Consider the following 15,980-nt stretch of genomic DNA (forward strand, 5'->3'; position numbering starts at 1 on the left):
TGATGGTTCTTTCGAAAAATGCGACTCTTCACTTGGTGGTTGAGACTGTGCGGAAGTCTCACTCTTTTCCTGCTCCATTCTGGGCCAAGGGATGAAAGGCGGACCCGGTTCAGGAACCACTGGGTAAACAATCAGATCTATTGGGGTTGGCATAGCCAGAGCTCTTGATGTCTAGAAAATAGAGAAACGAAAAGAAAAGTCCAAAGGAGGGAACATTATCGGGGTATCATTGAAAATCATTAAATAGAAACAGAAAAAGAATAGACCATGCCGGTGATCAATCACCTAAATGCATGGTGTTTCATGTGTCGCCAGGAATCGACAAAGCTGCGCTCCACTTCCTGGATCGGGGTCTTGGCCCGATTCGTCCGCCATTCATCCGTCGCCGCTTGGAGATGACCTTTACTGAAAGCCGCCGATCGTCGAAGCTTCTCCTGCCGCACTGCCGCTCGGCGTGAGTTGCGGAGTTCGTCGATGCGACCCTGGCCAAACCGGTGGCGTCTCACGAAACAATCGTCCACCAGGGTGTTGGCATCCAGAAGTCTCTTGGGGACCGCCTGGACCACCTGGAAGACCTCCATCGGGTCGGAAACCGCCAGGATGTCCTTCTCACAGGCCTTGAAGATGGCCAAGGCCACGCGGAAGAACGTTTTGGACCCTTCGTAGAAGAAGACATCCCAGACACGCAGGGTCGTCTCGACGGGCAAGGTCCCGATGAAGACCGACATGAGCCAGTTGGTCAAGCCCAGGGTAATGTCTGGCAAGCGGGAGCTCACCGTGAGTGGTGGCGGCGACTTGTGCCGTCCCGGCTGGGACCCGGTGATCTTGTTGTAGATCTGGGGCGCTGAATCTCTCAGGAGGACCATCAGAATCCAGAGGTCGATATTGGCCCCCTCGAGACTGATCTCGTGGGTGCCGGGGAGGTAGACGGAGGTGATGATGTGCAGCATCCAGAAGGCCTTCTCCTCGGGGAGGAACAGAAGCAGCATCCCCGTGATGAAGTTGAGGGACTGTGTGTAGCCCACCTGGGGACTGTGGAGCGAGAAGGCGTAGAGCACCCGGCGGAGCGATTGGATCATCTCGGTCTCGACCGTCACCGATCCATGCCCCGGGTTGCTGCCACCCGCGGAGTCGGCGGAGTCGGGTTTGAAATGGACGTTGTCCGGGAAGGTGCGGTGCAGGTCGCGCTCGATGTGCTCCTTGTCGTCGTTGGTGGGGGATCCCATGGTCTGTTCCACCAGCCGGTCGTACACGCCGGGATTCTCCTGCAGCAGGTCGTACCCGCCCGCGTAGAAGAACCACGCCGCCCCGCGATGCTCCGGAGGGATCCCTTTGCGCACAAACCGCTTGACTTTGTTGGATTTGGGCGGGAAGATGGTCGGGTCATTGGTGGGCAGTCCATGCCCACGGAGCATTTCCGCCCATTTGACCCGGTGGATCGCCATCGATTCGGCATACGGTGCGTTCCATGCCTCGTACATTTGCGCGGTGACGTGATGGCTCGTCTTCCGGAACCCGTAGCGGTCTCGAGTCTCGGTGCCCATCACCAAGGGTGGTGGCACACTGCCGGGGATCACCACCGTCTGGGGCGTTTGCTCGCTGGCACGAGGGGGGTCGATTCCACGCGCGTCCAAGGGTTCCTCCTGCGGCTTCGTGTCTGAGTTGGACTCGCCCAAAAACTGCTCTTCCTGGGGGCTTCGGTCGGGTGCACCCGCCTCGGGAAACGGTGGGAGTGAGGGCAGATCCTTGTCGTTGGCAGCAGCTTCCTCTGACAAACGCGGCTCCTCCGTCGGACGCAAATCGTCCAAAGAGATCTCTGCGGGCGGACTCCACGGCCGTTGCTTGGGTTCGCCATACAAGTCGGGGGAGCCCGGCTCTTCCGTGACATCACTGAACCCATCCAGGTACATGGAGATAGCATCTTCGACGCTCATTCCTTCGTCCTTCTCAAACGGCCCGCCGGGCGTATCGGGAGACAAGTCGGTCAACGAGCTGCTCTTGGTGAGGACACTGCTCCTTTCCGTGCCACTGTTGTGTTCGAAGCTGGACTGCGACGTCATGGCCGAATTCACACTCGACCGCAGCGGACTATCGGCGTGGGCGTCGGGCGACCCATTGGGGATCGATCGAGGCAACAGACCCTGATCGTTGGGCGGTTTGGGGCGCTTCGCTCTCAGCTTCGACGAGGACATGGACGTCCGCAGCCTCGGCTGACGGGGGGGCGTTTTGCGGTGGGCGGGGGGTTCGAGGGAGCTGTCCCTGCCGGGATAGTTGGGGCGACGGTCGTGGGGGGCCACGGGGAAGGGCGGGGCCCGATATGTCGGCATCCGCCCAGCACGGTCACCCCCGACCCCCACCTGGGGGGACACCGGGCGTGAGAACGGATCATCCGGGAACCTGGGTGGAGGAGGGTATCGGCGAGGGGATCGAGGGGCCGGAGGTCGACGGTTAGCAGGGGGTCGCCGCGGCGCGTCGGCGGTCGAGGGGCGTGTCGGCGAGGGAGGATTGATCCTCAACGGATCGAGGCGGGGTGGATTAGGGATCTTGCGACGGCTCGGGATATCATGTTGTGCCGAACGAGGCGGATATCGAAACTCTCCATTTTCTGTGACCATGGCCACGGTGTAGTAGAAGCCAGTTCCCGCTGGACATTTGTTGACAAGATCAAAAGGATGGAAAGTGAACTGGACGCGAATCCACGAGCTGGGTGGATTCGACTTGGGGCGTTCGACTCAGGGGAGGGTAGAGGTGATCGTTCAGTTTCAATCAGGAGAGCCCGTGAGAGATCGATGAAGGGGAACAAAAGAGAGTAGAAAAAGCAATCGGCACAGGGGGGCGCGCAGTCAGCAGTCGGTTGGCAAACGAGTGAGGAGGCAAAAGTGAGGTCAAAACTAGCCGACCTAATCGGGATGCAGGTTGATCAAACGAGTGACGGGGGGGGTAGATAATATGATAAACGAGTGGTAATATAACGAATCATGCAATGAGCCCCAGCATCTAGATCTCTCACAACCCTACCAGAGGTTCAAATGGGTACCCATTCTGAGAACAGAAGGAAAAGAAGAGGATGTAAGAAGGAGAAAGGAAGAATGAGAGAGGATAAGAGAAAAGAGGAGAAAAGAAGGGACTGAAGAAGCGACCCGAGAAGCCCTAGAATGTTGGAAAATAATAATCAAATAACATAAATGGGACAAACTAGACTGAATAAAAATATAAATCAAATCAAATAAATAAAACAACTAAGGAAAACTAAACTAAAATTAAAATTCAATCCAGATCAAATCAAAGACGAGAAAGAGACGAAAATGGCCCATCAAGACGCGGAAGAGAAAAGCCGACGTGGAAAAAGGGGAAAAATTGATGGGAGCTCCAGTGCTCTTTCTGGTTAGTCGGACCCGTTAATAAATATAAAAAAATAATGAGAATAGTCATACGAATAAATAGAAGAGAATAAATAAATAAAAGGATCAAATTGATGTCTTGTTGTCTTATTAGAGGTCTTATTCTCATCCTCCCTTTCGACGTAGTTTCTCCAGTATGGTTTCGTTCTCACCCTCCCAATTTGGAGGTCTGAAAGTCGATCGACGTTGGGGACCAGCACAGTTTCAGAATAATCAAATGTCCACAGCAATGAATGGGATTGTAACTCCGTCCCAGTCTGATCAATCCCATCTCATATCCTATCCCTTCATTGATCGGGTTACACAGCAACCGACCCAGGAATGTAGCCATGCCTCCATGCAGGTCAAGAATCATATCATCCAGCTGCTTTATGACAGGTCAACCATCCTGCGCGTCCATTGCGGGCGACACCTGTCGTCATAATGCCATATGTATGCAGGACGGTCGGGCGGAAGGAAACCTGCATCCAGCAGACCCGGCGCAGAAAACTTGATATCAACATTCAACTGTCATACATCCTATGTAGTATGTCATTGTCCTCCGTAGTATTATGTACTCTGAAGATCTTTGAAACTGGAAAAGTTAGAAACGAGTCAGAAGGTCAGCCGATCATAACAAACCGGTTTCCAATCGGGATCGCAGTTGGGCCTCGTCTGGCTCCACCGTCGGAAGCGCCCAAGAATCCGGTCGGACTCGTAACGCTCGACTCGTTACTGGTCACTCGTCCCATTTCATCCCGGTAGGCATCCTTCTGCCTCCGATTCTTGTTCGCTGTGAGTCAACGGTTGAACGGGTTGGCCGGTTCTTATTAGACAGCCGATCGTTCCTGGGGGAAGATGAGAAGGGTGTCCAACAAATCCACTGTTGAGTGTCCACTCAACGGGATGCCCTCCGTACTCGTCGCCTTGGCCGGCTGCCCCACAGTGCTAAGGCCGGTGGGTCAGCGACTGGCGACAGGTACGGCGGTTACTTCCTTCGGGCCCTTGGTCCGAAGGCCCTGGCAAGTAGATTGGTAGAAGGATGCAATGTACCCTTGCGTCATTGGGGTGTGATTCGCAAACCGACTGGCGAAGTCGATGGTGCTTCAATAAGGCAACTGAGGCTGAGATAGTCTGGACCTGAGGTCGTGAGGGCAATCAATGGAGTCAGCGGACGTCAACTTTCTGACTGGCTGTTCTAGAGGATGCATCCATCCTCTTACCCTAGCTCTAGTCTCATCGTATATGCGGACTCTGTATGAGTCAAAGCTCGTGGTGGCATGGATCTCTTGTTCCCTGTAAACGAGCCCTGATTCCTCTTCGCGGTCTTTGCAGATACGAATATGCGCATCAATATACCCTAGTTTGAGAGGAGATGCCTTTATCGTCAGCGCCATTCAAATCCCGCCCGAGGCGCCGAAATAGTCCAGTCGGGGTCCGTAAAAGGAAGTTCAGTCCCTGCAATATCGCTCCGCCACCCCGCTTCATGGCCAACCTCACGTGTCTCGTACAGTATAGCGCTTCAGCTCGGCCATCTTTCTGCGACTCCTCTTAAAAACAATGAGAACAGCACGAGTGTCTCCCGTGTGAGACAGCTTGCGACTTAATCCCCTTTCCGATCATCATGCGTGGCACCGGTTCCATGCCCATCGGCTATCGATGGCGCTCGTCCAAGTGGTTCATCATTGGCACGATCTGCATCGCTCTGTTCGCGGGTTCGTCAGCAGTCAGCATCTAAGACAAGGGCTAATCGGGCAAGTTAGACACCTTCCTCTATGCCTTCCTGGTTCCCATCCTGGGCTACATGTTCGAGACCCGTCTCCATAAGGACTTCTCCGAGCTCCAGTGGTATACGTCGGCCATCCTTGCCCTCCATGGCTACATCTGCGCGCTCTCGGGGGTCTTCATCGGCCATTTTGCCGACAAGTCCGCCAACCGCAGGACGCCCCTGGTGATCTCGCTCATCGGGTGCATCATCGGCACGTTCATGATCGCCTGGTGCAGCTCTCTCACCGTCCTCTTCGCGGGTCGCGTCTTGCAGGGGATCGCCGGGTCCGTCGTCTGGATCGTCGGCCTCGCGACCATAGCCGACACCGTCGAGCAGGATGCCATCGGCACATCCATGGGCTTTGCCATGTCCTTCGTCAACGCCGGCATGATCAGCGGACCCATGACCGCTGGGCTGCTGCTGGAGCTGGTGGGATACTGGGCGACATGGTCCGTCCCGTTGTTGGTCTTGGCCATCGACGTTACCATGCGAATGGCGATGATCGAAACCCGGGTACCGCCCCCTTCAGCAGAAGAGACCGCGAGTCTTCTTCCCGACGCCCAGTCATCCTCTACTACGGCCACTGCCACTACTACTACTACTCCTGCTCCCACCCCAGAATCCAACTTCTGGTCCGTCATGCTCTGCGACAGCCGCCTGATCGTAGCGCTACTAGCCCAGATCACCAGCGTCTCCATCAGCGTAGGCTTCAGCGCCACGCTCCCCTTACACGTCCAGCAGGTCTTCGGCTGGGGCACCTCCCTCGTCGGTGTCGCATTCGCCTATCTCACCGTCCCGGGTATAGTTTTTTCTCCCGTATCCGGCTGGCTCCGCGATCGCGTCGGCATCCGAGCCCCCTCCGTCGTCGGATTCATCGTCCAAGGGATCCTCCTGTCCCTCCTAGGCATGGTGGGAGACGACCGCTTTCCTTGGGCCGGGGGTCGGGAGCACGGCCCTGCGCTGTACTCCGCAACTCTCGTTGCTCTCGGAATTGTGCGGCCGTTTGGGTCTGGTGTTGCGACGCTTGAAGCAACCGGTGCGTATAACTAACCCATACTCTGGCCCCACCCATACATCGTCCCGGAAGAAAGGAACAGAGTCTGACACAAGCACACCTACAGCGGTAGTCAAAGAGTACGAAGAAAAACAACCCGGGATATTCGGCCCCGGAGGCGGGCTCTCGCGCGTGATGTCCATGACAGAGATTGCAGCCTGCCTGGGCTTAGCTTTCGGGCCGAGCATCGCAGGGTATCTCGTCGAGACGATGGACTATGCTGTTATGAACTGGTTCTGGAGTGAGTTTGGTCCAGTCTGTTCTATTTGTTTGTTATTGTTTATTAACTAGTATGATAGGTGCGACGTGTCTTGTCATGGCTACTTTGATATACTGTTTTCTGGGGACTGGACAGGTTGATGGACATGTCGATGGACAGTGTGTTGATGGACACAGGCAGAATGAGTAACTGTGATGGTATCCTGAGGGCGATTATCTTCGCTACTGTCACAGTTGGAAGTATATACAAGTGGTCTACCGTAGTAGGAGGAGACTTGCAAGTCAACAAAAGCTACTCATATCATCAGTTACACTAAATCGCAGCACCCATGGTTCCACCACCTAAACAATATCACTAACCAAGCCTAGCCCTACATATTGTAATTACAAACAGGTGGATATAAAAATCATCGTACCATGGTTCACACCCGGACCCAGCCCAGCCTAGCCCGGCTCTCAAACCAATCCATCCCCCACATCCACATCACCTCACATCACATCCACAGAAGTTATGAACTACATGGTTCGACTCAGCCACACATGATAAGCCAGTCGACAACCATTCAATAGTGTTACCCAAACGCACCGAAGTTTGTGTCTGCAGACTGCCCCGCGACGCAAGGGTCAACACCACCACCACTATATCTAATTTAACTGCGTCCAAGAGGGGGTATATGTCTAGGTAGGGGGTTTCAAGGGCAAAGAGGGGGAAGTTTCATCTTTGTTCACATGACAGGAAGAAAAGATCCTGTCTTTGGCCCTTGCAGAGAGATGTGTGGAGAGAAGGGGTGTAGTGTGGGGGAGGGGGAGGGAGGGGGGTATCTTGCTGCAGATGCATGTTGACTGGAACACTGCGCGAGAGACAACCTGAGATTGCATGAGATGCTGTAGATTTTCTTATCTGGTAATATCGATCCTAGGTCTTATAGATCTCTAAGTGGGGTTAAATCTGTTATTTGGGGGGTGTTCAGGATTGAGAATAGTTGCTTTATCGATATGTGTATCGTTGATAGTGGGGTTGGATGTATGGGAGTTTCTTTTTGTAGAATTCTGTGATTATAATACAGTTATGACATTGTCTAGAAAGATAAGATCAGGAATCATTCATGTAGAATATTGAACTCACTGGATGTAAATGGTCGACCACGAGTTGTGCGGCATATATATATATATAGTAGTTCTTGAAGATCTCTTCAGGTCTTACGTTAATAAGGATGATAGACTAAGATCAACACCGTATCGATCAATAAAAGTGATGGTCTACCCCGCAGACGCGAACAAAGAATCCATGTGGAATATCTTTCCGCTACGGAGTATAGGGTAAAAATAGGAAGATCTCGGATAGAGACCCGACGGACTGTGAAAGTAGGTTTTATACTCTTGGTATGTGTATTGGAGCACGCTCGTGGTGGTAGTATATCTGGATAAGATGACGAAAGGGAAAGATTTCAGAAATATATCCAGGTGACAGGCATATGTATATATCTGCGCACCCGTCATAAAGGAGTCATTCGAATTCATCTTGCTCTATTCTCTTGGGCCAATTCCCCTAGCTGTACAGAGGGAATGTAAAAAGGAAAACAAAAGACAAAAAAGGTAAAAATAACATAGTCCATCGCGTTGTATCATGTACCAAGTAACCCACATGCGATCAGTATCCATTGGAATCTTCGTCGTCAAGAGAGGTAACACTGGACGTGAGGAGTCGGGTTTCTCTACCCTTTCCTTTTGTCCCCCATCCAAACACAAGAAGACTTTAACGGATCGATTCTCATGAACCCAACCGCATCACGAACAGCCAACAACACCCACTTTACGCCGTCGCGTACTTTCTCGTCCACTCCTTCGCAAGCTCATCATACCGAGCGCGGTCATTCTTGTACTGCTCCGCGATGCGGCCCTCCACCGCATCGTCCGGCATGGGCTCCACGAGCAGTTGTCGCGCGAACTGCAGCACGGCAGCTATCTTCGAGCTTGGCTTCCACTCGTCGGGCCGCAGCATCCCCAGACACATGCTCCCCTTATCATCGTTCGTCACGTTGGGGTGGTAGATCTTCGTTCCGAACGATACGGCGGGCGGCTTGAACGGGTACTCGGTGGGGAGTTTCAACTTGACGAGGAATTTTCCATTCTGGGAGCCGGTGGAGGTTAGCGTTGCTTGGACTCTTTCCTCGTAGTGTATGACTCAATAGGGTTCAAGTTCAACGCGGGGGTGGGGGCGCTTTGTTGGGGAGATGAGGGAAATACCTGGAATGGAGACCCCTCTGGCCCTTCCATGTAGACGTTCCACTGGTAGAGATCGGACTCGTCTGCCAATTCCACTTTGATGCCTTCCGGGGGCGACTCGACGAGCTCGGCCAGTTCCTGGTGGGGCGGGAGTTAGCCAGAGATTCTGAGGTAGCGGGGTCACGTTGAAAGGAAGGGTGCGGGATTACATACTTTTGCGATTCTCTTTTGACTCATTGTGACTTCTTCACGACCGACTCGCAGTGGCGGGGGTGATTTCTGTGGCGGGCGCTTGGAATGGAACGTGGGGTGAGGGGTCGTCGGGACCGCACGGTGTTGAGAATTGGCGGGATGTGACCTGATAAGGGAGAAACGTAAGGTTGAAACGCACCACGAATGTAGCAGAATCAGAGAGACAATCGATAGAATATCAGAAAGGTGACAGATCAGGGGAAATCGGAGTCAGCCTTGGATTACGGGGATCGTCTCGTGACAACAGCTTGACGCGGCGGCGGCGGGGCCGCGCTGGAGGTCGGGCGGGGCGGAGATCGGGCCGGGCAGGAAGACGTCAGTTGTCCGTTTCGGGTGGATTACTTGAGGAGACTTGATGCTATTAATATTCTGACGAAGCGAATCAAGCTGAGATTACCATGCGAATAAAACAAGACTGAGCATGAAAGCAAAAAGGCAATAGTTAAAAGACGGATACTACAACCGACGATGGTTGCGGCCGAATTGCCACCCACGGACCGTGCTTACTTTCCAAGGGACAGCCTTTTACAAGTACCATGCACTGGACCTTTTTAGGGAAGGCATCTACAAAGCCAAGCGACGTGTATTAAACTCGCCCCTTCAACATAAAAACATCCGCAACAATCATATATTGTGTCCGTAGAACCGCCAAAAAAACCAAGTCAAACACCGAAAGATTGTCCTATATCCTGGACCCCCTGATCACTCCCGTTGCATAATGACCGTCAACCCCATTATCCCCAGAAGAACCGTCTTCAACCAGGGGTGTTCGCTGAGCATGATCGTCACGTAGCCCACGCTGGGAATGTACCCGCGCACACTCCCAACAATATCCTCCCGACGGTCCAAGTAGTCCTGGCCTCTCGCATACAATTCGGTATCGTCGGCGATGTTGTTATCACCCTTGGTGAGGAGCATGTCGTTCGAAGGCGCGGAGGAGCTAGGAAAGTCGGTAATGTCAGACGGCCGTTGATAGCTAAATAATTTGCAGAAGATAATAAAGAGAACAAAGGGACATACTCTGAAGGCTCCACGACCCTCTTCGTCTTGCTGTCCACCTCCGGGAACGTCCTCACAACGCGATGCACGATCGGAATATCCTTGCCCTTGACATTGTACACCACGACCTCACCCAGCTCGGCGCGGGGGCTGCGGTTCCACAGGAAGAGGAGATCGCCTCTCTGGAACGCGGGTTCCATGGATCCCGAAAGGACTGTTGCGGGGGATTCAATCAGCTATTTATCCTTGAGATCTGTTCGCGCGAGAAAAGGACGACTCACCCACGACGATGGGAGAACTGGACGCTGTCGCGATCGACAGGCCCTTCCATAGCATGAATGCCGTGGATAGCACCAGCGCGAAATTGAGAACCTGCGTCAGCGTCTGACGCGCACTCGTTAAATTGGATGACAGGGCGGACAGCATGGCGGCGATGAGTGTTGAGGTTGACTCTTGCGGAGGAAGCTTCGGAGGTAATGCGGAGAGAGAGATAGATTGCTAAGGTGGGTGGAGCTCGGGAAAAACAAAAACAAAGGGCCAAATCAACTGATCAGTGATTGCGATGTTCAAGTGACGGACGACAAGCACTATTATCTTGTGGTCGATCGACTTGTGGGGTGTCGGTCGCAGTTTGTTCTGCTGGGATCGCAGATGAAAGAGCGTAGGTGTCCTCCCTGGAGGTGAGCTAGAAGGCCATGTGGTTTCCCGCCTCGTTGCCTGCGGGCTTGGGTTCCGCCCTTCTCCATCATCTTTAGAACACTGCGGATGCTCTTTCTACTACCTTTGCAAGATCAAGCAAAATCAAGTGAAAATTCTATTGGAAATCTAATTCTATCATTAAACACATATATCGCTGTCTTATACTTCATAAAACAAAAAAAAAAAAGAAAAGAGAAAAAAAGACACAAAGACAGTGAAAAGGTCGTTCATCGCGAATAGTATAATGTCAAGCCAAGTCCCTGCCCACTTTCATACCTGGGTCGGGCTAGAACTCCCAAGGGGCTGCTCATCTTCCCAGAACTTGTCTTTCTTCCCCTTTTTCGTGACAAGGCCGACCACATCAAATGGATCGAAAAATGTCTGAAGGAAAGGGCGTTTATCCTCGTATCCAGGCCCCACTAACTCCGTCACCCCGTCTCTCGCAAGGTATACCTTGTTCGAGCGGGGGAGCCACTGCATCGGATGGAGGAGATTCAGCATCGTGGTATTTGAGAACATAATCGCAGTCTCAAAGACCCAGAAGAACCACTCGTTCTTCATGATCGGGTTGATGTTCTTGACATCGATGGTGGCCGTCATGAAGTACTCAACAGTTCGATAGATAGTGCGGATGGTGATAAGCGTGCAGCTGGCGAGCAGCACGGATAGAGCGCGCTTGACTTTGCTGTTCAAAACACCTGCGCGGCGGCAGTTGAAGTAGAACTTGCCGGCCAGGGCAACAAACCCGGCCATGAGCGCCAGTTGGAGAATCAAGGCGGCTTTGAGCAATGCCTTTCCTGTATCTTTGGAACTCTCCGAGCTGCCCATGTTCGCCACACGTGCTGCGCCGTTTGCTGTGATGACCTCGATCACGATGGCTAGGGCCACGAAGGTGGTAAACACACGGCCGGGGTGGATTGGTGCATGGTATGGGATGTAATACAGAATGCGGCCCAGAGTGAGGAAGTTTGCGCTCTCGTAGACCGGCCTATAGACATCGTCAATAACTGATGAGGCAATTTGCACAACATGTCTGATCACCCGGGGTGGGGAGTGAACTCACGGCGCTGCAAGCAAAAATACTGAACCGGCGATGTAGATGTTCAGGTTGTCCCACTCTCCGAAAGCGCCAATCGTGCGCAAGATAAACCCGACGGTAAAAAGTAATGCTGACCACGGTAACAGGCCAGTCACCTTCCATGACTTGTACTTGCTGGGGATCCGATCAGCGATAATCATATGTTATAGGACCAGCAATACATACTTGCATTGATAACCATGGATAACGCCTGATATCACGAAAAGTATTGCGAATGCGATGGGTGCGCCCTTATTCGGCGCATAATACCAGAGGCTGCCCTCCTCTTCGCGACATTAGTACCATGATACTTCTGCCCTATTCGTATGGGTTTCAGGGTATACTTACGGTATGGTGACCGTTTTTCTAACATGACCTCGTGATACCTTGCTGCTGGAATCTATATGAACAAAGAAAACAATAGTGAAAAGTATGTGATCGTCGAGGAGAAAACAATCAAATGGATAGTATCTAAACCGATGGATTCTAATCCTGAGCCTTGAGACAGATAGACCCGAGTCCCAAGGCTCTTTATATACTTTGGACCGTCTGGATAGTATCATCGTCAGCATGAACGTCCGCCGTTAGCGAAAACGAGCAACCCTAAATAGGAAAGGAGCGAAGCAGAAAAAAGAAACAAGCCTCCACCTGGTGATACATGGGACACCCACGATGTGGGTTCTAAGCTTCTGGTGCTGACAGCACAGCCTTCCAACGCAAGTACGGGGTCCACGTCTGGTTAGGGGCGCTGGGTTTTCCCCCAAGAGGTCGCTGACGCTGCGCCACAAGCCACAGGATGGAATCACATCCCAGAAGATTGAATCGCCGAGATGTGCTATGACCGTGAGCTAACCCCAATAGGAGAGCGCTTTTGAGGTGGAATCAGATGGGAACACATCGTACAGGTCTTCAGCTGTGGCTAGCCTGCTTGTGAGTAATCTCGGGCAAGGACCGATTCTTTCACCCATGACTATTGGCTTCTAAGCGAATACGATCGGGCAGGGCTGAGCCACGCGATTTCTCAGATCACCTGTCCTTCAAGGGCTGAATGACTCGTATTGCAGAAAAGGAGGCCAGCCTTCTGCTCAGCAAGAATGATGTATTCACTGCCAGAAACACCCCAAAAAGTGGTGCCTGATTGAAGTCGCTGATATACCATGGGTCGGATGCCATAAACATCAGGCAGTAACCCCGGATTACCCTTTCGGGAGGGCGTTGTCGGGGTAACGACGCACTAGCCCAAACGGGAAGACAACATTGCAGAAGGCAGTCCCTCCACGTTCCGATTGGGGCACATTTCATCATCCACTCTTAATTTCCTCTTCTCGCGCGGTCTGGACTCGCGTTGAGATTCATATCCCACCAAGTAGATCCTTGACAACACCTGTCACTCTCAGCCGGAGTGCATAAACAGTCATCATGGGCACGAAAACCCCGCCAGCGTCACTCTTCCAGGTGTACTTGCGCCTCCGTCCGCCCGGTCCACAACACCAAGATCACCAAACTGAGCGTTGCATGACTATCGATACCCCAGAAACTAGAGATTCCCAACTAGATGGCCAAGCTCCCAATGCTGGCCCGACCCATATTACGCTGCAACCGCCCAGCGATACCCGAAAACGCGCAGTCGAGAAGTTCGGATTCACCAAGGTCTTCGACGAGTCGGCGTCCCAGCTGAACGTGTTTGGAGAGACCGGGATAGACTCTTTGGTAAAGGGTGTGCTGCAGGAAGGAAGGGATGGCCTCATTGCGACCTTGGGGGTAACCGGGAGCGGCAAGGTATGAACCTAATCGAACCAAATGGCAGGAAGCATTGTCCTAACGATAGGCAGAGCCACACCATTCTGGGCTCAAAGACACAGAGGGGACTCACTCAGATGAGTCTCGATGTGATCTTCAGGTCCCTGGAATCGACAATCAAACCCCCCGACAACTCGATCAGTCCCTTTCTCCTAGCATCCGTCTCTGCCTCGGACCCTTCAGAAGCGCAGATATTCTCAGCCCAGACGTTCCTCGAAGCGGTATACACCGACCCGAGTGAACGTGGGCGAAATTCAAGGGCCCAAACCCCCATGAGCTCGGGCAGAGCTAACACCCCGATGACGGTATGGAAACCCTTCCCCCCGAGCCCGTGGTCCCAAGACATTCCCCCATCAACGCCTGGGAGATCCCCCGATCGTGCCCATGGAATTATCCCGCCAGTAGTCCTGTCGTATGGAGAGGCGCCACGCTCCCCACGATGTAGTCGCAAGTTGCGCCGTGGTCTACAGACTATTCCTGAAGAGAGACCCAGACACGTCCAGGATGGTTCCGTAGCGCTTACTCCCAACTTCCACTATTGTTCATATGAGAAACTGTGTGCTAAATCTTTATCGCAAATATTGAAGGACCCGACGCCAGCGATCAACTTCCCTCGTCGTAACCTGCCGCCACGGCCCGGCGCTCTGCCCAAATCCCCCGATGTCAGCCACCTGACCTTGGAATTAAACCCGAACTCCGAGTATATCGTCCTAGTATCGATGTATGAAGTGTATAACGACCGCATTTTTGATCTATTGTCCCCAGCTATTGTCCCTGGTCAAGGCAGCACCGTGTCACGCCAAGGGGCCAATATGCAGCAAAAGGATCGACGCAAGCACCTCTTCTTCAAGTCGACCGAAGGATCTCCCGATCGAAAGCTCGTTGCAGGTCTGCGTAAGATTGCCTGTAGCACTTACGAAGAAGCACTGGCGATTCTTGAGATTGGCCTTACGGAGCGGAGGGTCACGGGAACCAATTCCAACAGTGTGAGCTCTCGAAGCCACGGTTTCTTCTGCCTTGAAGTCAAGAGACGGATGCGGAGTAAGAGAACTGGCGAAGAGACCTGGATTGGGAACACATTGACTGTTGCGGACTTGGCTGGTAAGAATATACCATCGGGATATGACGGGTCGATGTTAACTAAGTGTCAGGTTCCGAGCGAGCAAGAACCGCGAAAACGGGAGGCTCAACACTTGCTGAAGCTGGTAAAATCAACGAGAGTCTGATGTACCTCGGTCAATGCTTGCAAATGCAAAGCTCTATTCAAGACGGGAACAAGGTAGGGCTGCAATCTTTTTCGTCTAATAATCCTTTGCTGCTCTTGTGCTGATCAAACTAGACCGCTGTCGTCCCTTTCAGACAATGTAAACTTACAGAGCTGTTGTTCTCCAACTCGTTCCCCTCCCCGGGCCAGGCAGCAGGCCTGAACCGTCACCCGCAAAAAGCACTTATGATTGTGACGGCAGATCCGTTGGGTGACTACAACGCGACATCCCAAATCCTGCGCTATTCGGCACTGGCGCGTGAAGTTGCTGTGCCTCGAGCTCCGTCCATTGCGGAGTCTATTGGGTCTAACTCTCTTGCTACGGCAAGCGGGCGTAATTCGCCGGATTTAACCACAGCCGAAGAGCTTGAAAGGGCCACAGCTGAAGTCAAGCGACTGGCCGAAGAAAATGAAGGCCTTGCCATGAGGCTCGCCGAGGAAGAGGTCATGAAGGCAGAACTCGAGCTCAGATTGAAAGCTAGCGAAGAGACCTGCATCATGATCGAGCAAGATGTGCGGGAAGAGTGCTGGGCGGAGATGGATGAGAGAATGGAGGAAGAACGGAAAAAGTGGCAGACTGCCCTGGACGAACAGGTGAGTACGAGCGATTCCCGGGCCACCCTTGCGCTTCTACTGACCTCACTAGGCTGGCCACAATAACGAACACCTTGACAAGAAGATCGAGCTTCTGTCCCGAGGCTTCCACGGTAAGTTTACGCTGTTCCACTATATCTGTGGTGTGACTGACATTTGATACCCAGTCCATGAAGATCCAGCATCCTCCGAGGACGACCGAGTGAACGACCTTGAGTTCGAGAATGACCAGCTCCGCAGCAAGATTGCTGCTCTCGAGCGAGAGCTCAACTGCCGCTCCCCGACCAAAAAGCCCAAGCCCAAGAATGTGCTCGAGTCGTCTCGTAACTCCAACATCCTGGGCCGCGAAAGTGACATCGAGGTTGCACTTCAGCGCATGGACCAACTGAAGTTGGCCGACAGCATGTTCTCTCCCGCCCAACCGACCAAATCCCCCGGAAAGAAGCCTAGAAAGATGGCAACCCGCAAGTGGGATTTGGCACCCGAGGAAGATATTTGAAGTGCTTATTGAAGTTCTATTCCCATGCTCAATCGTTTTTTCTCTTTCATGAATACAAGATATCACGCCAACATGTTGGGTTTACTGCTTTTGCTTTTGCTTTTTACTTTCTAGGTATTTGGTTGATGTAGGTTATGCGAGCAAGCAA

At 52.7% G+C, this 15,980-nt stretch overlaps 6 protein-coding genes across 6 annotated transcripts; 2 read left to right on the top strand and 4 right to left on the bottom strand.

Moving 5' to 3' along the window:
• Positions 1–281: 281 nt before the first annotated feature.
• Positions 282–2,615, bottom strand: P168DRAFT_314609 (putative GTPase activating protein (Gyp3); the record flags this gene model as incomplete). The annotated part of the gene is made up of 1 exon (XM_024839801.1): positions 282–2,615. One exon carries the CDS (start codon positions 2,613–2,615, stop codon positions 282–284), a length of 2,334 nt encoding a protein of 777 aa, XP_024697118.1.
• A 2,389-nt stretch (positions 2,616–5,004) lies between these two features.
• On the top strand, positions 5,005–6,721 carry P168DRAFT_308496 (putative MFS transporter; the record flags this gene model as incomplete). The annotated part of the gene is made up of 4 exons (XM_024839204.1): positions 5,005–5,095; positions 5,144–6,184; positions 6,270–6,443; positions 6,502–6,721. 4 exons carry the CDS (start codon positions 5,005–5,007, stop codon positions 6,609–6,611), a joined length of 1,416 nt encoding a protein of 471 aa, XP_024697119.1. The 3' UTR covers positions 6,612–6,721.
• A 1,154-nt stretch (positions 6,722–7,875) lies between these two features.
• Positions 7,876–9,366, bottom strand: P168DRAFT_286639 (putative ubiquitin conjugating enzyme (UbcB)). Its single transcript, XM_024836386.1, has 3 exons — positions 8,861–9,366; positions 8,669–8,785; positions 7,876–8,552 (listed from the first exon to the last, which is right to left on the bottom strand). The coding sequence occupies exons 1-3, from the start codon at positions 8,882–8,884 to the stop codon at positions 8,235–8,237; spliced, it is 459 nt and encodes a 152-aa protein (XP_024697120.1). The 5' UTR covers positions 8,885–9,366; the 3' UTR covers positions 7,876–8,234.
• Positions 9,367–9,448: 82 nt separating this feature from the next.
• On the bottom strand, positions 9,449–10,548 carry sec11 (signal peptidase complex catalytic subunit SEC11). Its single transcript, XM_024836387.1, has 3 exons — positions 10,180–10,548; positions 9,920–10,112; positions 9,449–9,839 (listed from the first exon to the last, which is right to left on the bottom strand). The coding sequence occupies exons 1-3, from the start codon at positions 10,322–10,324 to the stop codon at positions 9,602–9,604; spliced, it is 576 nt and encodes a 191-aa protein (XP_024697121.1). The 5' UTR covers positions 10,325–10,548; the 3' UTR covers positions 9,449–9,601.
• Positions 10,549–10,714: 166 nt separating this feature from the next.
• Positions 10,715–12,211, bottom strand: P168DRAFT_323643 (putative RTA1 domain protein). Its single transcript, XM_024840709.1, has 4 exons — positions 12,024–12,211; positions 11,862–11,961; positions 11,661–11,810; positions 10,715–11,585 (listed from the first exon to the last, which is right to left on the bottom strand). Exons 1-4 carry the CDS (start codon positions 12,046–12,048, stop codon positions 10,868–10,870), a joined length of 993 nt encoding a protein of 330 aa, XP_024697122.1. The 5' UTR covers positions 12,049–12,211; the 3' UTR covers positions 10,715–10,867.
• Positions 12,212–12,919: 708 nt separating this feature from the next.
• Positions 12,920–15,941, top strand: P168DRAFT_18030 (kinesin family protein). Its single transcript, XM_024832947.1, has 7 exons — positions 12,920–13,454; positions 13,508–13,780; positions 14,063–14,576; positions 14,627–14,754; positions 14,815–15,333; positions 15,386–15,446; positions 15,501–15,941. Exons 1-7 carry the CDS (start codon positions 13,095–13,097, stop codon positions 15,830–15,832), a joined length of 2,187 nt encoding a protein of 728 aa, XP_024697123.1. The 5' UTR covers positions 12,920–13,094; the 3' UTR covers positions 15,833–15,941.
• The last annotated feature ends 39 nt before the right edge of the window (positions 15,942–15,980 follow it).

The sequence above is a fragment of the Aspergillus campestris genome (genome assembly GCF_002847485.1).
Source record: "Aspergillus campestris IBT 28561 chromosome Unknown P168scaffold_1, whole genome shotgun sequence".
Taxonomy (NCBI): domain Eukaryota; kingdom Fungi; phylum Ascomycota; class Eurotiomycetes; order Eurotiales; family Aspergillaceae; genus Aspergillus; species Aspergillus campestris.

Coding starts and splice junctions, on each gene's coding strand:
- P168DRAFT_286639 (XM_024836386.1), bottom strand. CDS start 8,884: ATGAGTCAAAAGAGAATCGCAAAA. Junction 8,786..8,860: donor GTCAAAAGAGAATCGCAAAA/GTATGTAATCCC, acceptor CCGCCCCACCAG/GAACTGGCCGAGCTCGTCGA. Junction 8,553..8,668: donor CAGAGGGGTCTCCATTCCAG/GTATTTCCCTCA, acceptor ACCGGCTCCCAG/AATGGAAAATTCCTCGTCAA.
- P168DRAFT_18030 (XM_024832947.1), top strand. CDS start 13,095: ATGGGCACGAAAACCCCGCCAGCGTCACTCTTCCAGGTGTACTTGCGC. Junction 13,455..13,507: donor GGGTAACCGGGAGCGGCAAG/GTATGAACCTAA, acceptor AACGATAGGCAG/AGCCACACCATTCTGGGCTC. Junction 15,334..15,385: donor AGACTGCCCTGGACGAACAG/GTGAGTACGAGC, acceptor TGACCTCACTAG/GCTGGCCACAATAACGAACA.
- sec11 (XM_024836387.1), bottom strand. CDS start 10,324: ATGCTGTCCGCCCTGTCATCCAATTTAACGAGTGCGCGTCAGACGCTG. Junction 10,113..10,179: donor CAGTTCTCCCATCGTCGTGG/GTGAGTCGTCCT, acceptor CCCCCGCAACAG/TCCTTTCGGGATCCATGGAA. Junction 9,840..9,919: donor AGGGTCGTGGAGCCTTCAGA/GTATGTCCCTTT, acceptor CGACTTTCCTAG/CTCCTCCGCGCCTTCGAACG.
- P168DRAFT_323643 (XM_024840709.1), bottom strand. CDS start 12,048: ATGTTAGAAAAACGGTCACCATACC. Junction 11,962..12,023: donor AGAAAAACGGTCACCATACC/GTAAGTATACCC, acceptor AATGTCGCGAAG/AGGAGGGCAGCCTCTGGTAT. Junction 11,586..11,660: donor GTATTTTTGCTTGCAGCGCC/GTGAGTTCACTC, acceptor CGATGTCTATAG/GCCGGTCTACGAGAGCGCAA.